General features: G+C 41.8%; 1 protein-coding gene across 6 annotated transcripts in view; it reads left to right on the forward strand.

Moving 5' to 3' along the window:
• Positions 1–24,788, forward strand: part of Atp9b (ATPase phospholipid transporting 9B (putative)) — a 318,516-nt gene extending 293,728 nt beyond the window's left edge. For 4 of the 6 annotated variants that reach the window (XM_017802611.1, XM_017802609.2, XM_029554819.1 and 1 more), the window contains 10 exons: positions 1,733–1,831; positions 3,614–3,706; positions 6,141–6,285; positions 6,377–6,441; positions 7,337–7,492; positions 7,663–7,727; positions 10,588–10,696; positions 19,488–19,545; positions 20,482–20,685; positions 23,564–24,788. In XM_017802611.1, coding sequence (XP_017658100.1) covers positions 1,733–1,831; positions 3,614–3,706; positions 6,141–6,285; positions 6,377–6,441; positions 7,337–7,492; positions 7,663–7,727; positions 10,588–10,696; positions 19,488–19,545; positions 20,482–20,685; positions 23,564–23,700 — 1,131 coding nt within the window. In that variant the 3' untranslated portion in view covers positions 23,701–24,788. Of the gene's footprint in view, positions 1–1,732; positions 1,832–3,613; positions 3,707–6,140; positions 6,286–6,376; positions 6,442–7,336; positions 7,493–7,662; positions 7,728–10,587; positions 10,697–19,487; positions 19,546–20,481; positions 20,686–22,133; positions 22,271–23,563 lie in introns of all 6 variants that reach the window. The other 2 variants (XM_017802610.2, XM_008850685.3) reach the window with 2 other exon arrangements.
• Positions 24,789–25,180: the final 392 nt, after the last annotated feature.

Genomic DNA, 25,180 nt, shown 5'->3' on the forward strand with positions numbered 1-25,180 from the left:
ATTCTTTAGTCATAAAATTTTACCACTTATTAAAGAAGAAACAAACTTGCATATTATGAGATGAATGTCCTTTTTATTTTAACATAAAATATTACATCTTGGTTGAATATTTGATACTACAGGCATGTAGATCAATATTTTATTTTGTAGTTGTGAATGCCACTTTGCATAAATACATAGTTAAGGGAAAGAGCAAAAGTATGTTTAGGACCATTTCAGAAATTGTTGGGAATTCTGTCCCAATCTTAAGCCAAAATTCATTGAACAAGTTTATGAAATTCAGAACCTTTGTTTTGGACAATTAAACCACTCTGTTTCTATATGAATAGAGTGGTTTGTATACACAGTAAAAACATTGTAGTTTATAACATGCAACAGTATAGACTCTGAGCCAGAGTATTTCAGACGGTGTTCATGGATATTGCATGGTATGTGGGCATGCAAAAAGCAAAGTGCCTGTGTTGTGAGTTCAGAACCAAGGTTGCAGTGGAGCCTGTGATGCAACACAAGAAAGTACTGCCAAAACCACCTCAGGTTCATTAGGCCTTTGATTCTGAATTACTTTTGGTTGTTGCATGTTCCAAAACCTTTTTATCACCAATTTTTCAGGAATCCTTGTATTCAGTTATGACCCTGTGTATATCATGACCCACAATTTAAGCCACTGTAATCTAGGTATACTAGACTCATAGTATGTACATGTATATATAGTTTTCTTAGTGTTAAAGTAGCAGTTTGACATGTTTTATTTGATGTGAATACATTTTGACTTGGTCATGGTCCATTGACCCATTTGGACTTCACATTCCAATTGAAGAACTATGTTAAAGCAAAGGTCTTCATGATCTTCTGGCTCTGTGTACTGCCTCAGTGGCATATCTTCAAGCTTCTGCATTAACCTTAACCTAATAACAACAAAGCCCGATCATTGGTCATGTCCCTCTAGACTACAGCCATAAGTCTGAGCCTCACTTTCTGACTTGTTCTCCCTAAACAAGTCAGTATTGTTTTATTAGTTAAAAAAAAAAAGTTACCTGTGGTCCACTTTTAGGTATACAGATGAGTACATGAAATAAACATATGGTGTTCAGCCATCACTATTACCCATCACCATAACTCTTCATCTTCTCAAACTAAAACCTTTTACCAATGAAACTTCTACTCCTTGTCCCTATGAATTTGGCTTTTCTAGGCCCCTCATTTAAGTAGAATTATGCCATATTTGTCCTTTTGTATCTGGCCAATGTCAGTCAGCGTGGTATCATCACAGTCCATGTGTCAGAATCTTTCTTTTTAAAACTCAGACGTATGCATTGTTTGGAGAGACCACATTTCATTTATCTCTTTGTCTCTGTGTACCCGTGGGTTGCTTCACCTCCTCACTATTGTAATAATCCTGTGAACAGGGACATACAAACATCTGTTCAAAGAGATACTTTTTAAAAATATTTTATTTATTATTTTTATTTTATGTGTATGAATGTATTGCTTGCATGTGTTTAAGTATACCCATGTCATGTAATGCAAAGGTCAAGGCATCAGATCCCCTTGAACTGGAGTTATAGATGGTAGTTAGCCACCATGTGGGTGCTGGGAATCAAACGTAGGTCCTCTGTAAGAACAATCAGTGCTTTTAACTACTGAGCCATCTCTCTAGTCCTGACAGAGTTACTTTTAAGAGATGGAGTTGTAATTGTATTATTGAAGTTCACAAGTTTAAATTGTTTCATAGATTTGGATGCTAACAGGTGATAAACTGGAGACAGCTACTTGTATTGCCAAAAGTTCACACTTGGTGTCCAGAACACAAGACATTCATATTTTCAGACCAGTAAGTATGTTTCTAAATCACTCTGGATTTTTAAAGGTTTTATTTCATAATTAAGATATATATACAGTAATTACCAAATATATTTTTAAAAGAGATGTTGTTTTCTTATTGATTTATAAATTTATAAAAACATGTTGAAGTAATTGTTAAATTAAACGTAGTTTTTGAAAAGTTTTTTGATAGCAAACAAGCTATAAATTGAAAAGTATTTTTCTGCTATACTTTTAATATTACTATGACTGCCTATCTTCAGATAAACATGCTACAAATATTTTGTATTCAACTTACAAAAGTATATGTTGGTTTTTAAATATGATTCCTATTAGCTGTAGCAATGATGCAGAGGCACTGTGAAACAAGTTCAGATACAAAACAGGAGTGCCTCTAGCCTGCTGCCATTTCAGATTAAACATGCTTCTTTAGCTAGTGCAAAGAAAGTGGTGGAAGGGATCTGAATCTGTGTGTTTACTGTACATAGCAGTTATGACTGAATTTAATTCAGATGAGAAATAGAAGTTCCTTGGGTCTTGATTGATGGTGGGCAAGCAGACACCATGTGTTTGTAGCTGTCTGAACAAAGTGCTTGCACCTACAGAAATGGTTATTTCAGTATCATTTACATGTAAATGTACTTTATTTTGAAGCATCAGAATCGCAAATTAGGCCCTGCAGACTACTATTTGCAATTAAATTATTAATGCTTCTGATAAAACTTCCGATCAATTTTTGTTGACTTTTCAGAATTATAGCACCACAAATTAAAAATTTCACAATAAAACATACCTACTTAAAGATGAGTCTGAGATTAATTTGGACTGTGTGAAATTTTTAATTTGTTTCACCCCTACATCATTTATGCCCCATAAAATCTTCACAGGAAGTGTATCTGGTTTCTGGCATGTTTCCATTTTAAAATTAATATTTCACCATTATGACTTTGTGTGTGTGTGTGTGTGTGTGTGTGTGTGTGTGTGTGTGTGTGTCTTTTTGAGACAGGGTCTCCCTGTAGTCCCAACTGACCTGAACTCACTATGTAGACCAGGCTGGCCTTGAACTCACAAAGATCTGCCTGCCTCTGCCTCCCAAGTGCTGGGACTAAAGGTGTGCGCCACCATGCCCAGCCCTTGACTTGATTTTTTTTATCCTTTTAAACTGACACTGAACAAAAATGAATGGGATGAGCTGAAACTCGTGGCAGAAATGACAGCAGTAACTTTGTGAAATTATTTTGCATCATTCCATATATTATGAAAAGAAGAATGTTCAAAGAAAACCCTGATCTATATGATTTATCCTCTTAGCTGATGATGAATGATAAAGGGGAACTCAACTTCCTTGGATCCCTGGTATTCTAACTTAAGAAATATAATTCTCTAGGACTGTGTTCCTGATGCTATACACCAATGATTCTGTGTTACTCATCATACCATCTAGCCATGCATTCAATTTATTAAATCATCTCCAATAAAGTGCTAGAAAATTCTGGGTCATTATGTCCTTGTGTGAAGGTTTATAGAACAGCAATAGCCCTCCCAGACTCTGCAAAGGTGATTGCTTTCATGGCCACAAATCAGAAAGAAGCTCTGTTAGAAAAGCGGGTAGTCACTGGAACAGGTGCAGGATTTACAGGGACCTTGTTATAGGATTTCGGTTCATATGTAAAGCACCTTTAGGATCTAAATATTGTGTCCAAAGGACCTTAACTCTGATTTCTCTAAAAATGTCTCCTTGGTCTGTTGCCTGTGTGTTTAATTAATGATACTTTTTTTTTTTCCTCTAATGGAGGTAACCAGTCGGGGAGAGGCCCATTTGGAACTGAATGCATTTAGAAGGAAGCATGATTGTGCACTAGTTATATCTGGGGACTCCCTGGAGGTAAGGCCCAGTGTTTGTGTGTGTGTTCTGTCTTTTGCTAAGAATGTACATGTTTGTATATATCCCTGGCTCCTAAGGTCAGACTCTTCTATAACATAGTGCGTGTCTCTCTCCTGGATAGGACTGGGCAATAGCACAGCATGTGCTGTCTGTCCATCTGTCTCTTAAGACTACTCCCTGACCAAGCATTTGTCTGCCTGTCTTTCTAGGCCATTGACACAAGGTTTCCTGAACAAAGTATATTCATCAGCAGCTTAACTAGCTTCTGCTATCAAGGCATTGTTTTATCACCCCTGTGGCATTTAGCACTGATGAACACGCGTTCCTGAGGACATGCCTGGCTATGTCTGAGTGATCCTCTGTCCCTTTCAATTTGGAGGCTGCTTGATTTCAGCATTTCAAGGCCCTGTCCTGGTTCTGGGTCCTCTGCTCATTGTTAATAGCACCAGCCTCCAGTTGCCATGACAGTTGGGACCACAATGTTTGTTCTGAGTTTATCTAAACCAGTATTTTCAGATTTATACATGTGGAACCATATGACTGCCTGAGTAGAGGTGGTAGCCTCTCTAGTGAAACTCTGGTGTTCTTCAGAGTCTTAGGAGACTGCAGAGAATGTAGGGGCCTAGGAAGGACTGCAGGAAACAACTAAGTGGAGGAGGCCAAGAAGGCTCAACTGGAGCCAGTGGGGTCCCAACACTGGAATGACGCAAATGGCTTCATTCTTTTTTCATGCATTGATTGGGCTCCAGTCTGAGATAACCACACCCAGGGGTGCCTCTCTCCACACAGCTTTTGCACAGCAATCTGGACTGATTGTGTCAGATTCCATATGGCACCTGCTTTCCTAGAACATCATCCCAGAAAGTCTAAGCTGAGGTAGCAAGGATTCTTAAAGTGAGCCTCATTTGTCCCAGGATATCACTTTACTCGTGTGCTATTAGTGGAGCAAATCATTATGGCCAGCTTAGATTTGTGAGGGAACCAGGCTCAGACTCTGGAGAGAAGTATCATAGATTTGGTTGTCGTCTTAACTACTGCAGTATTTGTACCAGAGATCACACTGTAGCTCTGATCATGGAACATCCCATGTTCAGGAGATAAAGTTTCCTGGAGCAAGAGGAAGGATAGTTCCATGTTGCCCAGAATTCTCTCCCTGGTTTTTTTATTTTCCTGTCTATATGAGTCCAGTAAAATACTTGAGAGACCCCTTGCAAGGTTGTAAACTATGGAGTCCAATCAGGGTGATTGGATAGGCAGTTACATTCTCCCTCCTTGCCTGGAGTCAAGCAGGGAAGCTTGGTCCTTGGTCTGTGATTATAGTAAGAGAATGTGTGAGGCTCTATATAGCCTGTCTCCACAGTACTAATGAAATGGACCCAAGTACCATGTCCTTTCCTTAAGTCAAAAAATATCTTCCTAGCTTCTCTGAGCCATTTGTTATTTGTATTTACTGTGTGTGTGATTTTTCAGTTCTCTTCCTGCCCCAACACAGGATCATCAGCCTCATGTTGTGGCATCTGTTGCTGTGTTTCCAAATACTGCTGTTCTTTTAAGGTTTAATAGTGTCTGTTTGATTCCTGCTGAAATGAAGGCTTCATTCAATTCTTGCTATCAACTCCCAGCAAAACTAAATTGTGACTTTGGTTGGATTCATGTCCAGTGATCAGTAGATGGCATTCATTTTGTTTTCTTATATTCTTATATCTTGTAGGTAGCTAACAAAAAGTACATGTATTTGTATTACATCAGATTAAAAGCTATGTAATTCATATGTATATAATTTTTATGTATGAGAAATTCAACACAAGAAAAATAAGACACAGAAATTCAGATAGTCACAATGTGTGAGAAAGTGCTTGGAGGTCCCAAAGGCAATCTGTGAACACGCCTTTAGTCTTCTTTGTCCCCTGTGAACAGAAGGGAAACAGGTGAAAACAAGTAGCAACAGGCCCTGCTTAGGCAGATAGGCAGAAACAGGTTGACACTAGCCTGCTGCTGGTCCTGGCTGCAGCTGGAGAAGGAAGTTTGGAACAGCTCCTGGCAAAGGGTCAACTGCACCCTTCATGAAGTTGACAGCTGGGTCCCAGGAAATAAACATTTTCCTACTGTCAGTAGCATTCTGGGTCATGTGACCTGAAGACCAGGTTTTTCAATTCCAGTCCTTTTAAGATAGGGGAAAACCCTAGAGTTCCTAGAGAGTCAGTGAACTCTGCCCTTTACACAGGGCTTTGAGATTTTGGTTTTCTCAACCAAGGTGGGTAATTTTAAACTGGAGCTTTCACTTGGCAGGAACTTTGAGTTGTGAATGGGGAGGGCGTGGTCACAAAAAAATGCAAATATGCTTACCTGAAGAAAGGCCAGGGCTTTCCCACAATTCTGCTTACCTGAGTCCAGAGATCTGTGGTAACAGTGGAGTCACAGCATTGTCTCCCAGGTCTGCCTGAGGTACTACGAGCATGAACTTGTGGAGCTGGCCTGCCAGTGCCCTGCTGTGGTCTGTTGCCGTTGTTCACCCACCCAGAAAGCCCATATCGTGACCCTGCTACGCCAGCACACTGGAAAGCGCACTTGTGCCATTGGTGAGCCCATCTACATTATTGGAAAATGTAAATAGCCCTGAATGGTTATGAAAGGTGTTTTATTTACTCTCCCAACCTTGATGATTCTCAGGTGATGGAGGCAATGATGTGAGCATGATCCAGGCAGCCGATTGTGGGATTGGAATTGAAGGGAAGGTAGGTTGGTGCTTTTTTTTTGTCACACATGTATAGCACATGTGCTTCATCACTATTTATCTGTCCATTACAAGCCCATTCTGGGGGAGAGGTCAACTGTCAGTCTGTCCTTCTGTTCCTTAGTCCTTGTCCACACCCAGCTATGTGGGTTAACAGGGAAATTAGTGTTGTAACCACTCAGCATCTTTCTTAAGCTGGGAAAGTCTTGTAGGAATTATCTTTCAAGTTCCCTGTACCTATGGCCCAGGTCCATTGCCACTGACTCCTCAGAATACCTTTCTTGGCCTCCCCTAGCATCTCAGCTTCTCTCTCCTGTTTACATGCCACATTCTCTGTGGACATGTCCTTTTCTTCGGCTAACTAAGCCATGATTAAGGTTTGGCTTTGTGCCATCCTTGATTCCTCTCTGTACCAAATCACCCAAATAAAAATGTGCCCAACAAGACCTGGAAATTTTACCCAACTTGATTTTGGCTGGTTTGTTCCACTCTTTATAACAACCTTTGAGAAATAGGAAGTAGATTATTTTTGCAAGTATGAGGTAACTAAGGATAAGAGAATTGTCTTTAAGAGGCCTGGGACTAAGTGATAGTATGCCAGTACCACTTTATTCCTCAATTTCTGTGTTGTCAATAGACTGCTAAAGCCACATCTTTCTGAAGTTCTTGTGAACAGCAGTTGACATCTGGGCATGTACACAGGCACCAGTGTAGGCTCCTCTGCTTCACCCTCACTAGCTAGTGAGGATGGATTCACGGCATACCATGTGAAGTTTTAGTGTCAAGCAGACATTGTTCTTGGTGCCTTTTCATTCAGGCTGAGCTCTAAAACTGAGCTTGGTGTGCAGTTCTTGGTATATGGTATTTCTCAGAGTTTTTTTGTGGTCCTGCTGCAGGAGGGGAAGCAGGCCTCACTGGCAGCAGACTTCTCCATCACGCAGTTCAGACACATCGGCAGGCTGCTCATGGTACACGGACGGAACAGCTACAAGCGGTCCGCAGCACTCGGCCAGTTTGTCATGCACAGGGGCCTCATCATCTCCACCATGCAGGTATCAAGCCTATGCTCAGTGTGCCACAACAGGCACTGGCCTTTCTGTGGACTGTGCCTTTGTCATGGAAGGTGACTGAGCTTATTGGGGTGTCATTTTACTGTAGCTAGACTGTGAAAATGTGACCAGCAGTAGTTGTGCTTTTAACTTACGGTCTTCTGTCTTTTAAGGCTGTGTTTTCTTCAGTCTTCTACTTTGCATCTGTCCCGTTGTACCAGGGATTCCTTATGGTGGGGTAAGTGAAATGGGTGTTCATGGTGCCTCACAGTTTCATATATGTGAGAATTTCTAATTTGAAGGATACTTTTAGAATATTGAGTAATATTCTAGGTCATTTTGAGTAATTTCTTACATGCCTGCATTTAGGGTGTATAACTGTCGTGAAATTTAATGTTGAGCTTGGCAAAATTCGAAATAACACCTGTACATTTAACGCCTCTTGAGACTGTGCTAAGTTTCTCATTAGATTTTGTTTTCATGGGGAAGCCATAATTTGTGTCAGGAACCACAGCGGATCTGAAGTTTTATAAAAGGGCCCCGTGGCATAATGAGAGGGGCAGAACCAAGGGGCGGGCACATGCCAGCGCTGCCATCAGCAGGGGTTGAAGCGGGCAGGCCACAGCTGCAGGCCTCCTGAGCCTGTCCCTGTCCCGGTGGGAATATGACTTTGCCATGAAGGGAACAGGACCAACCACCAACCAGGAAACAAGGAACAGAAAGCACTAGGTATTTTCTTAGCTTTGGGAGAGACATGACCTGTCTGTACTTGACAGTGAAACCTCACACTCAAAGATAGCCCCTCAGAGATCTTGGACAAGTGCATTGAATGCCAAGGTGATCTTATTCACTAAGTCTGAGAGGAAGAGTCCCTCTAAGTACATAAATTCTAAGTTCTCTCATTCTCAAAAAAGTGTAACTGTCAGTGTATGGCCACAAAATAGAAGCCATCCCCTGCCATTCTCTGTGACCTGCTAAGCACCACTCACTGCAAACTAGGGTATAACCTTGCGACTAGACCCTGGAAAGTAATGATTACAGCCCTATCCTTGGCATTACCAACACTGTTCTAGCACAGGTCTGTCTTCTCATCCATGTTTTGCATGTGAGAACAGGGAGAGGTACCTAGAGGGCTCAGGACCATGCTCAGGAGTGAAGAAACCTAGCCAGATAGTCAGAATGAAAAGGATTGACTCAGGTGCTATCCTCTGCTGCATTCACACCAGCTCCTTTCTCCATAGTATTCAGCTTCCCTTCCAGCCAGAGGAGGACAGGCAAGGGGGGTTCTGTCACCCCCCAAGTATATATGGTAGCTCTCAGAATTGCTAATAACTTTAGCAAGATGCTGGGGAATAGTGTTCTTCATTAAACATGAGGTCTCTGTAGGTAACCTGCTTCCTAAGTCAGAATCAGTGGTATATGCTGCCTGCCGTTCCTTGGAGCTCCTGCCTCCTTCCACATCACTGCCATCATCAGAGCAGAAGCTACATCTGTGACTTCTTCTACAGCAGCATTTATCTCTTCCCACAGCACAACTACCCTCTTTCACAAAGATCTGTGTATTCTGTTGAACCCACCCAGAGAATCCAGGATAATCTGTCTCAGAGTCAGTAGCTTAATCACGTGAAATGCCTACACAGTGATGCTGGCAAGGAGACTGTGGGCTTCTGAGGAGCAAGTATGCTTCTGACCACAGTGTGTTATAATTAAGAAAAGGAGGGCCTTACATCTCAGACCCAGGGATGCATGCTGCCTCCCACAGTCACTAGTGTGGCCTTTGGAAATGTGATGATCTCCTGAGCTTCTTTCCTCATCCAACAGGAAGTTACAATGAGGAGCTTCAGGTAGCATTTTATGGAGGAACTACTCTAAGTTTGGGGCACAGAGTACAACAAATCATAGGTATTCAAAAGAAGCTAAACTGAACATGCCTCTGCTGTATGACTAGCACCAATCCAGGTGGCATTCCTCCTGCCCAAAGTGACAAGTTATATACACAAAAGACTGGGATAGTCTCAGTGTGGTGGTGCATACCTATAAGTAATGCCAGCACTTGGGAGACTGAGCAAGACAAATCGAAGTCAGCTTTTGCTACATAGTGAGTTCCAGTCCAGCCTTGGCTATAAAGTAATACCCTGTGTCAAAAGGGGTGGGAGTGGAGGGTGGGTAATGAATGTTTATAGCAGTTTTATTTGTGATAACCCAAAGCTGGGAATAAACAAGATGTATTTATACAAATGAACAATGGTTAAACCATAAGGTATTGTTCAACTGTAAGAAAGTCACTGCACAGTTATCACTAGATAATCTTCTGGGTACTGTGCAGAGTCCAGAAAGCCATCCTCAAGGGTTTCCTACTACTTAATTCCACTCATACAGTAACCCTAAAATGACAGAGAGGAAGAATAAGTTAGTATAAGCACCAGGACTGAAGGATGATCCCAGTTGGGAAGAAGGGCATTCTGGTGGGCTGGGTGTTCAATGTCAGTCAGGACTGCATTGGAAGTACTAGGGAAGGTCTTTCTGTGTTAGATTACTGCATGTGACTACACAGATCTCAATATAAAAAGTTTAATAAGCACAAAGGTTTTTTTTAAGTTTAATAAGCAAGTTGGGCATTGTGGCATAGTAACATATAAGCCCAGCATTCAGGAGGCTGAGGCAGGAGGATCCTAAGTTCAGGGCCTGCTGGCTTCTGTAGTGAGTTTCAGACCAACCTTGGCTATGAGAACCCTGTCTCAAAACATAAAACAAAAGTTTAATAAGAAACCTTTTCTTGGGAGGCAGAGGCAGGTGGATTTCTATGAGTTCAAGGCCAGCCTGGTCGCCATAGCGAGAGCTACAGGGAGACCCTGTCTTAAACGGATGCTTCTGTCTCTAAGTGTTGGAGGGTTATAGAATATGCCATTATGCTGGGCTCAAAACCCAGTTTCAAAAATAATCTTACTTGGTTACCTACTTGGGTTTTTTTGTTTTGATAGATTTTGTTTTATTCTGTTTTTTGAAATTTTGACCTACCTCTGATTCTAGAAGTGTGGTCACAGTTGTGTTGAACTCATTAATCAGATTAACTCAACTTAGTTTTTTTGTTTTCTAAGGTATGCAACTATCTACACCATGTTTCCAGTGTTCTCTTTAGTGTTGGACCAAGATGTAAAGCCAGAAATGGCAATTCTCTACCCAGAGCTATACAAGGACCTCACCAAGGTATGACCCCAGAGCCAGGGAAAAGCTTACAGCCTGGCATGTGGCACGCATGAAAAAACATGCACATTTTGGAGCATTGTGTGGGTTTTTTTGTGTTTTTTTGTTTTTTTTTTACTTAAAAAACTTTATTGAGAATTTCATACATGCATATAAGGTGTTTTGATCCCCATCACTTTCCTGACAACTTCATATACTTTTTTTTTATGGGGCTTTTTGCTACTCTAACATTCCCCCCTCTAAAAAGTCTCTCAAATGTACCTGTCGCGTTTTTTTACTTAAAAAACTTTATTGAGAATTTCATACATGCATATAAGGTGTTTTGATCCCCATCACTTTCCTGACAACTTCATATACTTTTTTTTTAATGGGGCTTTTTGCTACTCTAACATTCCCCCCTCTAAAAAGTCTCTCAAATGTACCTGTCGCGTCACACATAAAATTAGAATTTGAAAGGAAGCGTGGAACCATTTGTGAAACTTTTTTGAATTTAGCAAAGACTACTAAGCCTATGATGACTCGGTTCTTACAAAGGACCTTGTCTAGCTGCAGCTCCACATGCTTAGCACTGTCACCCCTATGAAAGGACCAGTCTCTTTTTCTCAGTACAGAGCACAGCATTGCCCAACTGAAAATCCTTAGAGTCAATGACTGGACATTTACTGGGCATTGCTAGGTCTCTAGTTGTGGGGGTCAGAATTATACTTTAAAAGTAGTCCACAGTATGCCTCTGTCCCTGAGACCTACACTGTTGTATAGAGACACTGCAAGGAAAAGGGTGACCAGAAAAGCCTGTGAAGCTGCCACTGTGTAGAGGCCCCATTCAGCTTGACACTGTACTCATAAGATATTCTTAAGGAGGCTTGGAGTTTGCCATGTTTTTATGTCAAAGCATGTTTTTAAAGCTAGAACCCATAAGGACACAGGGTAGAGGAATAACTCAGCCCTGCAAATACAAACTGATAACTTCGGAATTTTCTACATGGCTAGCTTTTCCTAACCCAGCATGGAAAACAAAATCCACTAACCCTCAATTAAATTTAGGTTTACATTTGATAACCTGAAATTAACTCAGAATTTTAAAGCTGTAGCAATATGGTATAGTGAAGAAAAGAATTAGGTGTTCAAGAAATTAGGTGCCAGTCTAGCTGACCATTAACAGACTAGATTGTGTAGTTCAGCTGACCACCAACCAACAGGCTAGACTATAGTATAGCTGACCACTAACAAACTAGACTGCAGTCTGGATGATTGCTAACCAACCAACTAGACTATAATTCTGCTGACCACTAACTAACAAACTAGACCATAATCCAGCTGACTGCTAATTAACAAAGTAGACTGCGGTCCAACTGACTATCAACTCACCAGACAGGTATTGAGAAAGCTGTGTTAGCTTGAGGGGTTTGTGGTATTATTTTAAGGATCAAATTCAATAAAAATTTAAAGCCTCTTAAAAGAAATGCAAAGTACCCATATAATTCTATAATCAGGATAAGTAAATCTTATCATTATAGCATAAAATAAGGTATATAAATGTCAAGCATTACTATGTTGATAATATGGTGGTGGCTACCAGAAGAGATTATTGCAAATTACACATATTATAACTAGAAGAAACATTTTCATTCCAAAATCCTCAAATGAGACCATTGTGCTGGGATTACAATAGGGTCAGAGAAACAAAAACTACAGGAAGTTATTGTGAATAATTATAGTTTTAGTAGCTCATTCATTTCCTCATTTCAAGACACTCTACAAATGTTAGCCTAACATTGCCTCACAGATAGAAGGTGGAAACCAGATTTTGATACAAGTCTAGACTCCCTCCTCTTCTTAAACCTAGGCAGTCTGCATCCCAGTAGTTGGACTACTGCAAGTTATGTTGCTTAGGTGATGGTGCCGGCTCACAGGCTAGGAGGAATGCTCAGCAGCAGGACTCTAGTAGTGGCAAGCACATTCTTTACTAAGAATCAGAGGAGAGGGCTAGACACAGCTTTTACTGCTTATAAGGATTTAAACGATACCCACTAGCTTCCTTACAGATACCTAATTAGTTCAGTAACAAAAAGATGTTTATAGGGTCACAAGTGTCTGACAGAGTAGTTTGTCCTAACTGTAGCATGGAATCAGTATATTTGCTATCATTAGCTGACACCATGTAGATAGGCGGAGCATTGTGTGCAGTTTAGACTGCGTTGTATCTCATCTAGGGTCCAAGTTTCCATTTTTGTTAAGGTCAAGAATTTAGAATATCTTTGCATCTGAGACTGACCCCTTTTTTTTTAATTTTTTTTTTTAATTGTACGAGTGTATTGCCCACATGTAGGTAAGTGCACCCATGTTGTGAAATGTCCACAGAGGACAGAAGAGGTCATTGGATTCCCCTGGAACTGGAGTTACAGACAGTTGTTAGCTGCCATGTGGGTGCTGGGATTTGAACCCAGGTCTTCTGCAAGAACAACCAGTGTTCTTAGCTGCTGAGCCATCTCTCCAGCCCCCGCTGCATTGTGTTTTTAATGATTAGTCTCCCACTGTCTTTAATTTTCCCTTTTTAATGATCTATAAATCTATAATTTTTATCTTCGTAGTATGTATTACAAATCTGATACACTTCAAGTCCTTCAAAAATAAAGTTATATTAAACACTGGCCCATTCAACTTGGTTGAATTGAGCTCTCTTTTCTTAATCTGAGGAGCAATTTTGAAGCTTTTCATTTCTAATGAACATTTTGGCAAGAGATCTTAGCTTCTCTTTGTATCCTTCCTTAATAATCATGTAGCCAGAGACCGGCCATGCTGAAGCAGGCTGCTTGTTAGCCTCGGACACTGTGTGCCATGTAGGAGGCACCTGCCAGAGCTGAAGGACATGAGGTATCCCCACACTCATCAAGCCTATATTTTAACAGCAGGAAAAAATGTTCCTGATAAATGAAGAGGTAATTGACAAGCAGGATAGGACAGCAGCATGAAATAAGCCACAGCTTGTAAGTAGCTGTCCACTGATAATATCTAGCAGATTCTGAGTTGCTCATCCAAAGTTGCAGCAACCGAGGGAGGTACTATGTACTTTGCAATAAAATGCCCTGCTTTCCTTTATATGTCCTTCATAACTAGTCATTTTAGTCTAAGAGTATGAACAATGCAAGTATCACAGGTCTGCTTTACTGTTCTAATGAGATTAACCAATTGTGAATTTAAACATTGTCTGTTTCTACAGCCTAAACTATACCTGCCCATTCTTACCTGTCAGGTATAGTTTAGGCCCTGGAGACACAGCCCTGGTATTTATCTGTTCGCTAAATAGTTGATGTATCAATCAATTAAACAATAAAACAACATTTCCTTCATTTTAAAAATCCATGCAGTTTGTATCAGTTATAAAAATTAATGTATTTATAACTGGAATATTTTCTTGTTCCTCTTTTTTTAACTTCTTTTTTTAATTTTTATTTATTATTTTTATTTTATGTGTATGCGTGTATTGCCTGCATGTAAGTAAGTGCACCCGTGTCGTGCAATGCCTGCGGAGGACAGAAGAGGCTGTCAGATCCCCTGGGACTGGAATTACAGACAGTTGTTAGCTGCCATGTGGGTGCTGGGATTTGAACCCGGGTCTTCTGCAAGAACAACCAGTGTTCTTGACCACTGAGCCATCTCTCCAGCCCCTCTTGTTCCTCTTTTGAAGTCCAGTTTTGCTTTGCATCATTAAACTTTGCTCATTATGAGTTTACTTGATCTCTGGATGCTTCCAGTGAGACAGGAAATTGATATGCTCATGCTGTTCCTAACCCTGCAAATGTCTCCACTTGTCCCAGGTGGTCTGTGACCTATTAAGGAGCTAGTGAGTCTGGGAAGAGGGTTAGTGAGGTAACCCATGGTCGGCAAGACAACCCATGCCCCTGAGGTGTCTTTGCTTGGCTGTGAATTTGGCTCACAGTTCACAGTTTCATATCACTACCTAGTTGCAGGGCCTGGCTTGTTTTTGCACCAATTGCAAGGATACCCAGTAAGTAATAGCAGACAGCCCTTCACAAGAATTCTGCCTCTGCCTACCATTTCTTGTCTGTAATATGCTCAAAATGTTTGTAGTTTTTGAAATGTGTATTTGTGCCCTTGCATAATTTTGTTATTGTTTATGATAGCTTTACTCATAATAACCCAAAGGTGGAAGTCACACAAATTTCAATTTAAGTATTCAATTCAAGAAAATGTAAATCAGACAGTAAAATATTATACAACTTAGAAAAAAAAATCCCACCACATGCTATAACATGGAGGAACCTCTAGAACATCTATGCTAATGTAGGAAATGTATGTTTACATTTATTCTCAAGTGAATATAAGAAATAAACAATAACCAAATGAACATAAAACTAAATTTTAATAGTTGAAGAAGTCTCCATAACAACCATGCTACTTACGTGAAAGCTAAATAAAGCAATGAATTGTTCAGATTGTCCTTAGATGTCTTTTCTGCACTCACAATAAATTCCACAGAAAAAATAGCAGTTAGAACTGACACTTGTTACTATTGAAATAATCAAAAACAATTCTTATCTCTTTTATATGACAGATAATTTGAATTCTCACCACCAACTACCATGGAGCATACAAGCTTATAAATGTTAAACCATAAGCTGTGGTGGAGGCTTACTCAGCTACTCCAGAGTTCCAGGATGGAGAATTGTATGCCTCAGTCCAGCCTAGGCTACAGATTTAAGTTCATGGCCAGTCTGGACAACCTAGTGAGACCCTTTATAATTTTTAAAACAGTGATGACTAATACCAAAAGTTTAAAGCACTGAATTTTTAAAAGGAAATTTTAAAATAATTTATAGATACCATAATTATGTTGAAAAAATCCAAAAAAGAGAAAAATATTTTATGTGATTTCTAATTCTAATATGCTAGCAACAGTTAGGGCTAAAAAATATAAATAGCATTTATAGTAGCACAGAAAAGCAGAACACTTTAGTGTAACTGACAAAATATACAAAACACCTATGCAGGAAATATGAAAAGAAATCTTTAAATGTAAAGGAATGTTTTTGATGTGGAGACTGTTGTTGAATAAACTAGCTCTAAAATTGAGATAGAAAGGCAAGGAAACTGGATTTGATGAAACAACTTAGAAAAAGAGCAGAGTAAAGCGACAGGTTACCTGATTTCAAGATTGGCTCTACAGTAGCAATCAAGGCACTGTGTGATTGGCAGAGGACAGAAGGACAAACAAAGATGAATAGAAGAGAATCCAGAGATAGATCCAGGTACACTTCTGACCTTTGACAAAAGGGTAAGTCAAATGGAGGAAGGACACATGATGTCAGGACAGCTGACTACACATACTCATAAGCCTCACCTTGCTCCTCATGTGCATGGGCACTCAAGCGACTATTGGATGTGCATGTGAACTGTAGATTTTCTGGCTGGAAGAAATACAGAAGGCAATTATGTATTAGCTTGACAAAGGATTTTTAGATGTAGTTCAGAATTGTGATCCATGAAGGAAAAAGCAAAATGAACTTCATCATAATTTTAGTTTTGCTCAGTGAATGATACAGTTAAGAAAATGAAGAGACAGGCCACAGACTAGGAGAAAATATTTGTAAGTCACACTCCAACAAAAGACTTGTATCCATAATATATAAAGAACCCTCATAATTTGACAAGGGAAAAAAAACAGTTTAAAGAGTAAGCAAAAGTTGTGAACTAATATCACAGATGATGTACAGTTGTCAAGTAAGCCTGTGAAAAATATCTGCATTATTTTCTATCTAAATTACAAATTTAGACATCAGTGAGATAGCATTACACACCAGTAAAGAATAGCCAAAATTTACAAAACTCTCAGCCCTACAAGCTGGTAAGGATACAAACCAATAGGAAATCTTATTTTTCTGGTGGGAATGCAAAATGATACAGATTTCTTTGGAAAATGATTTTTCAGTTTCTCATAAAAACATTTACCATGTAGCATTACAGTCCTATCCTAGGTGTTTTCCCAACAGACACTGTAACTTCCATTGACAGAAATCCTGTATGTGAATGTTTTTGGTAGCTTTGCCATAGTTGCCAAGAACTAGAAGCAACCAGCTATCCTTAGACCAAATGGATAAGCATTCCATTAATTGCAAATAGCAGTGCAGTGAAATGGTGTACAGACGGAAGAAGAAGAAAAATTTGATTCAGAGAACTGGGTCACAGATGAGTCTGAATTGCATTTTGCTGAGCAGAGCCCAACTCCAGAGCTGGTTTGATTCTATTTCCTTAAGATCTGGAAAGTGTACAACCAGAGGCAAGAACAGATCGGTGGTTGCCCCAGGTTGGAGTGGGAGGTGGAGTGATCAGAGGGGGCTTTTGTATCCAGTACTGTATTGGGGGAAGCTTTGCATGTCAGGACCCCTAGAACTGTGCACTACAGAATGGACTTGGGGGATGATGAAATGGAAATTGTGAAAGACAAGTCCTCATCAAATTGTATCACAAGTAGTGAGAACAACAGCAGTGTCCTGCGTAACCTCAAATCTACTGAAAGGCTAGAGACAGAAAGACTGTGCACACCCCACAGGCTCCTTGTGGTAAATGTGTTTCTCACAGGGAAATTCTTTGTATTTCAGTGTGAAACAAACATACACAAACACATAGCTGGTGAGAACAGCCTTCTCATACATGAGATGCAGGGAGTTAAGGGCTAGTTTAGGAGTTAGATGTCAGTTTAAGCTCTTGGTTTTGTTGGGTACACAGATTAACAGAAATCCATGCAGAGTACAGGTATATATGGCATGGCCTCATATACAAGCATGCATTCTAGGTCACTTTCTGAGAGTGGCGAGGTACTGGTGGCCATGAGTACACCTGGAACTAGATCTCTAGTCAGAGAATCTGCAGTGCTCTCCCACCAATGGAGTTATGCCTCTGGAGAAGGGGTGGATTCCAGGACAAGCACAGAAAGTGGAGTCAAGGCCTAGAGCACCTTGTGATACCAGAAAACAAAGGACTGCTGAAAAATCGGTGATGGTGATTGTTGAAATAGCACAGGATTCAATCAGAAAGCATTTCCTCCCCATGGAAACAAAATACGTAATAATCTAAGTCCATACTAATATATAGAGAAAGCCCCTTAACAAAGAGTTCCTATGATGAATGTGAATGAACTAGGAGCCACTGTGAGAACCCCAGGAATTGTCGTGAGTGTCCCCTAGGGTGCCAAATTTAGTGGACAGAAGACTGAAAGAAATAGGATATATTTTTGGCTGAAAGTATCTTCCCAAGATATTTGTTGGTTACAAAGGAAACAGCAATTCAACAATGGAACTCTGGCAGATACCACCTCAGCAGTGTCATTAAAGTCCATGTAACCAATAACAGCCAATAGGTGCCATGGCCTCCTGGCTCCAAACCCTTTGGAGCACAGATGTCCCCATCAACTATTTTATAGTTATAACTCAATCCCAAGAGCCAGGCATGGTGATGATGATGCCTGTAACCCTAATACTTGGGAGACTGAGGTAGTAAGAGTGCCATGAGTTTGAGGAAATCCTGTGCTATAGGGTAGCCAGGGCTACATAGCAAGACCCTTCCAAAACAACAACAACAACAAAAAGACAAGCAACCTGGAGACCAGGATATGGAATGTCTGTGGCACCAAGGGGTCCTGATTAGAACCAGTGACATTAATGGAAAACTAGTGGAACCAAGATGGTACCCCTGTTTATTTCTTAGTACTGACATTTGCCAAGTGTCCATGGGCATAGCAGCCCCTAACCAGGCTGGTGAGTCCTGTGGGAGCTGTCAAGGCTCCGCTACAAGTCTAGAGTGGTCTCAGAATAAGGTGATTAAAAAGGAGAGAGAGAGAGAGAGAGAGAGAGAGAGAGAGAGAGAGAGAGAGAGATTCTGTGAACTGCATGTGTCAGCCCCTAGGTACAGATTAACCAAGTGGGAGCTGTAGGCTCCGCTACAAGTCTAGAGTGGTCTCAGAATAAGGTGATTAAAAAGGAGAGAGAGAGAGAGAGAGAGAGAGAGAGAGAGAGAGATTCTGTGAACTGCATGTGTCAGCCCCTAGGTACAGATTAACCAAGGGTACTAAGCCACCCGTCAGGTTGCACACTGTCTGCTTTCTAGGACTTATTATTAGGAAGGTGACAATGCAGCCAGTTAGTTTGCAGGTCTCTTTCTGTGACATCATTGTGTGCCTCAGCCTTACCTCTCTGTTCAAGAGGTTCGTTCTTAGTGAGTTTCTATTGTATGTTCTCTCATTTAGTTACCTCTATAATATTTCTGGTCCAACTCCCACATACACACAAATCATTTTTACTCCAGTTGGGATAAGTCATACCTGAAGCACTATTGTCTTTTATATTTGGGGGGCAAGGAGGCTCTGAGGAAACCAAAGAAGTAAATATAGGAGTATTTATTTCCAAAAAGTAAAGTAGAAGGAAATGATTTTCATCACAGTCTTTGTCCCTTAGTTTATTTATGTTTGTCTACAGACACTAACTTCTGGGTTACTAGGAAGGCAAAGACATATGACTGTGGTCTCAAGATCCCACAGGTCAGATAAGAAAACATACAAGACCCTAACCACCCACAGGCATTCAGTACTCATCCACAATGCCCACCCAGGCAGCTTCTGCAAGGAGCAGGGCCATCTGAGGTGTACCCTGTCAAATGGGGTCAGAACATCATAGGACGGACCTGGACCCTCAAGAAGCTGCCTGTCCCCTTCTTGGGACTATACCAACCAAGCACGTTGCTCTGCTCTCCTGATAGACTGTTCTCTTTTTCACCCTAGGGGAGATCTTTGTCCTTCAAGACCTTCCTCATCTGGGTTTTGATCAGTATTTACCAAGGTAAGGCAGGCCCTGATTTTACCGGACCAAGGTGTGTGAGTGTATGTGTTCTTAACAATACTGTTTTTACCTACAGATTAAATTCCAACAGCTTAAAATTTCATCAGTGGTCAACTGTTGCAATCTGTTTGCCTTATAGGTTGGTGCTCCAGCATATGGGTTGGTATTTGAGAGAGGGAGTCTTTGGGTTTTGTTGTTGTTTTTTAATTTTAGAGACAGGGCCTCATGTAGCCCAGGGTAGCATAAAACTTAACATGTAACTAAGGCTGACCTTGGACCCTGATCCTTATATGTCCACCTCCCAAGTGCTGGGATTACAGGTATGCACTGTCATGCCCGGATTGTGCCATGTGTTGAAGATCAAACCCACAGCCTCCTGCATGCAAGGCAGGCACTCTACCAGCTGAGCTGCAATCTTGGGCCCAGACTGCTCCTTTTTAACTAATGTGTATCAGCCAAAAACTGACCTGTTTTTAATTAAATGTTAATTCAGAAAACTTTAACACTTTTACTTGTGCCCTGAATGATGGTTTTCTTTCACAGAGTGATGATAGTAGGCTTTGAGAAATCTTAGTTATATAACTGCAAGTCATTACCACTGTAGAGTTCCAGTAAGGGAGAGAATATCATGAGCATAACTGGCTGCCAGATCATAGTGCTCATGTGAGACACACTGTCTCAGCAGTCCAAGCAGCTTTCTGCAGATTTCTAGTTTGTGAGCTTCTGCTGGACTCTTGTATCTGTCAAGTGCCATGTTTTAGCCACAGTCTAGAGTTCTCTGGACATAAGGACTGGCTGTGCTTCTGGTCCCCACCACAAGCACTATGAACCAGCCATTCCTGCTGTCCCTCTTCTAGTTGGTTCACAGAATAATGTAGTTTCCAAGCCGGGGAAGAAGCTGCCCTGAAAGAGGCCACTCTACCCACTCTCTTCCAGGTGGTATTATCATGTATGGAGCACTGGTGCTCTTTGAGGCAGAGTTCGTCCATGTCGTGGCCATCTCCTTCACAGCATTGATCCTGACTGAGCTGCTCATGGTGGCTCTGACCATCAGGACATGGCACTGGCTGATGGTGGTGGCAGAGTTCCTCAGTCTGGGCTGCTACGTGGCCTCACTTGCTTTTCTGAATGAGTATTTTGGTAAGTGACTTGGAACTTTTTGATTCATTATCGGTCAAGTGGTTCTTAATTCTTTGCTGTTGCTTCTTTCCTCAGGAGTTCCCCATCTACACATCTACAGTCCTCAAGGTGTCTGCAACGTTTGCAGTACCTCTCATGTCCCTCAGCACTAGCTCACCCTCCCTGTCATCCACCGCTGGGCTTCATCATCTCTCTTCCCCAGTCAGAGGCTGAGAACAACTGAAGTTTGGTCAGTGTGGCTGAGAACACCACATCTCATTCTTTCCTAAAGTCTGCAGAATTAGGGTAGAGAGAGAAGAGGATGTATCATCGAATATGGGGCTTCTGCAACATGGCCAAATCCCAGTCAAAGGGTATGGCCACAGTCTGTACATTTGCATATCAGCCAGAGGCCCAAGCATTGTACTTCCTGGTCTGAGAAGGAAAAACTCCAGGTTTTCAGAGGGGAAAGCTGCACTGTCCCTAATATGTTTTCCATCCCCATGATGGCAGTAATGAGCCATCCTGGGCAGTTGTCTACGCATATTAGTCACATACCTACATCCCCTGCACTGTACATGGAGATACTGGGACTCTGGGGTGATGAATATAGAGTTTGCACACTAATGAGCACAAAGTCACTCCAGGTCCTGCTGGATCAGAGCCTCAGTGACGAGTTCAGTCACTACAGGCCATCCCTCTTCAGACCAGGCAGGGATTGATGCAGATGGGGAATGGAAAGAGTTCACTTTACCTTAAAAGAAACATGCTCAAAAAGTATACCTACTGCATGTTAGAAAGGGCTACTTTCAAATGAGAATGTCTTCATTATTTTCCTTGGAGCATGACATGTACCATACTCTCCCATAGAGAAAGGTTGACTTGCTTGCTTTTATGGCATTCAAAATGAATTGTAAATTGTTTCCATCATCAACAGTATGTATAGAACACAAGACAAAATACTGAGACTTGACAGCTGAGCATGGTGGCCCATGCTTTGAATCCCAGTACCTGAGAGGCAGAAGCAGGCAGATCTCTGTGAGATCCAAGCCAGCATGGTCTACATAGCCAATTCCAGGCCATCCAGGGCTATAGGGAGACGCTGTCTCAAAAAAAGAAATTTTTTAATTTAAAAACAAATAAAAATGCCAGGCATGGTGGTGTACACCCAGCACTCGGGACGCAGAGGCAGGCAGATCTCTGTGAATTTGAGAGGCCAACCTGGTCTACATATTGAGTTCCAGGTCAGCTGGGGCTACAGGGAGACCCTGTCTCAAAAAGACAAAATAAATAATAAAAATAAAATAAAAAAATACTGAGACTGAAAAAGCAATAATCATGTCTAGTCCATTTCTGTAACAAGCAGACTTACAATGGACTCTGCAAACAGGAGTTATACAAGTGACAGAAACTCTGTCACAGGACCCTGGGCAGGACTGTCTCTCTAAGCCCGATGCTTTTCTCTGCAGCTGATGTTGTCTGCTTTCAGCCAAGCCAGATGATCTGCAGTATAGATCTCATACATGTGAACAGGTGTGCAAAGCCCAACAGTTGCTCATCTACAGCAGTATTCTGAGGCGGATGCTCTTAGACATTAACACAGTGGGTATGTCTTGAGTGTTTGCTTCCAAATTACAATGACGTAATTATTGTATTGAGGTCATTCAGTTTAAAAGATTATGTAGAAGCAGACAGTGAAATAAAGGGGTTAAAACCACAACCACAAGTGCACTTTAAACTAAGATTCTTTTTGCTTGCAATACATTTCTCTAATCAGAATCTAACTACCCACTTAAAATATCTGAGTCTTCTTTAATCTAGCCTTCATCCTCTTTATTCATGTTTTCTCTTGGCACAGGTATAGGCAGAATATCTTTTGGCACTTTCTTAGGTAGGCAAAGTTATTATTCCTTTCCAGGCCATAGAAATTTAACAAAACAGCATTGGTAAGCATGCTTAACTGATTTTAAACAACCAAGAATAAAAACCAGTCTTCCTCTAACTCACCACTTCTCATCTCACTGAGACCTCATCAAGCTGGCCTGTACTGCCTGCCTGTCACAGCGTGCTCCTAGGTACTGTGTGCAGATATGAGAAAGGGTGGAGTCCAGCTTGATTGCCTCTCCCTAAAATAGGCTTGCCTGTCAAGTTTAGTGCAGAGCCTTTTTCAAGCTGTGGGTGAGCATGGCCTGGGCTCTGATCCCTGGAGAGAGAGCAGTTGCTTTCTTTAATTTTTTTTTTTAAGTCTGTAACTCTAATAAGTAGATTCCTTTTATCCCAGCTTCTGACAATACACTGAAGGGATTTATAGACTCAAACTAAGTAAATGTCAGACTTTTCACATGCTTCTCCCCACAAGAACTTTGAATAGCCTTGTTACTAGCACTGCCTCCCTAGGATGAGCAATGGGTCCATAAGTGGTGACTGAAAATGCAGGACAGCCACCTAAAAATCTCTTCAAAACAGGCACAACCGAACACTGAGCCACAGGCAGGGAGTGGTCACCAGCGACACTGACTTGGGCCTCACAAAGTCAGCCATGCCTATCCTGGGTGGTCAAACAAAGCAGAGTTTAGTGAGTTGGTATCCTCTGAGCAACAAGGCCATGTCCTGCTAAAAGTGCTGTCTGCCTGTTACAGGGTAGATGGTCAGGCAAGGGCCATGTGTAGGCCCTTTTCTTCCCAGTGCTCAGGCTGTGCTTATTGTGCTGAGAGAAGCACAAACTGCATAGACACGCAGATTAAACAGCAGGGCAACTAGGACAGTCCAGGCCAAAGGCAGGCCTCTGCTGAAGCCAGGGTTCTGGAGACCTTGAGGGGACTCAGTATGGCTGTGGCTATGGCCTTGGTGGCTGGGAGTTCCATGGTTGACTCTCACACTCTCCTCTTCCTCCTGACAGATGTTGCCTTCATCACAACCATGACCTTCTTATGGAAAGTGTCAGCTATCACTGTGGTCAGCTGCCTTCCACTCTACGTGCTCAAGTACTTGAAACGAAAGCTGTCCCCTCCCAGCTACTCCAAACTGTCCTCCTGAGAGTGACATGAGGCCAGGTAGAGACACTCTACACAAGGCAGCATGAAGGACAGACACTGTTGGTGAGCCAAGGGCCATGCTCACCCAGCCTCCCTTACTAGTGTCTGTACTGAAGCATCATGAGCGTCCACTGAAATGGAGTGATTGCTTCAGCTTGGCTGTGCAGGGTTTATCCCTGAGCACTGAAAGCCTACTTCCACAGTATCTCAACATTGGACTCCTTTCGAGGTGCCATGTCTACAGGTGCTGCTGCCCCTCAACAGACAGCAGACCTACTCATCCTCCCTCCACCCTCCACCACTAGCGCACTCCTCTTCAGATACAGTTTCGCTTTTCAGTGGAACACACACACACACACACACACACACACACACACACACACACACACACACACACGTGGCCAAGCAGTGATACTTCTGATATCCTAATTCCGTTGCAGCTATGAATGTAAACCATTCCTCAAAGCACTGCTGTTAGCTGATATGTTTTTTAAATTCCCCACAATTTTATATTTGTAAAGCCACATTCCAATATATGTAGAAATCAGCTGTCCTGCACAATTCACATCACTGAGATGCTTTGCTTCCTGAGTAGATGTAGATATTCCTAGTTCACTTGGTTAGACTCTCCATACTCAAGGCAAACCGGCTGATGTTGTGGTAGCAAATCCTCAGTCAAAAGCAGTACTGAGAGTGGATGGGTGGGTGCTGGGGCCCAGTATTCGCTCCTGTGCATTGTGTGAGCGCAGCTCAGCACCACACAGCATGTACCCATTCTCCACAGCCCTCCAGTGAGTGAGCTGATTGCACAGTAGGCTCTTGGCCTTCAGGAGCAGCTCCTCACTCTAGAGCAGCTGTTGGCATCTCCTTTGCCCTTGTGTTCTGTATATGCCCATGTTCTTCAGCTTTACTTCTCATTAAATGTGGCTCCCAAGACCCCTAAATCCTTGGGGAAGGCCAAGCTGTGATTGGAGCACTGAGGAGATTGCCCCAACAGGCCATGGATCTCTGCAGGACCCTCCACCCAGGCTCACTGCTTTTCAGAGGAGAAACTCTTTGACCACAAATAAAACTCCTGTTGTTCCCACAGTGCCTTTTGACTTGGGTGTTTGATCATTCCCTTTCCAGATAGAATTGCAACCAGGAAAAGCTGTTCCTTATATTCCCCACAAGGTGTCACTGTTTGTTGTCAGTTCACAGGCAGGTTTTCTTCTCTGCTAACCTGAGGGAGCCCAGAGGTCACCGACGAGTGTAATTGACTTGAATTCTTGATGTCCCCATCCCTTCATTGATGGTGTGAATTCAGAGCATCGGATTCACAGAAATACCAAGAGGCCATGAGCTGCGGGCATATTGCTTGGTCAGTGCAGCTATCGAGTGCAGATCACTTGCTTACCTATGTGCTGTTTAGAGATAGAACACACACAGTAAGCTGGCCAGCATGGCTGTAAGGAGTTACAGCAACTCCAGAAAAACTAAAT

Source organism: Nannospalax galili, unplaced genomic scaffold (genome assembly GCF_000622305.1).
Source record: "Nannospalax galili isolate Female #2095 unplaced genomic scaffold, S.galili_v1.0 scaffold243, whole genome shotgun sequence".
In the NCBI taxonomy this organism is placed as follows: Eukaryota; Metazoa; Chordata; class Mammalia; order Rodentia; family Spalacidae; genus Nannospalax; species Nannospalax galili.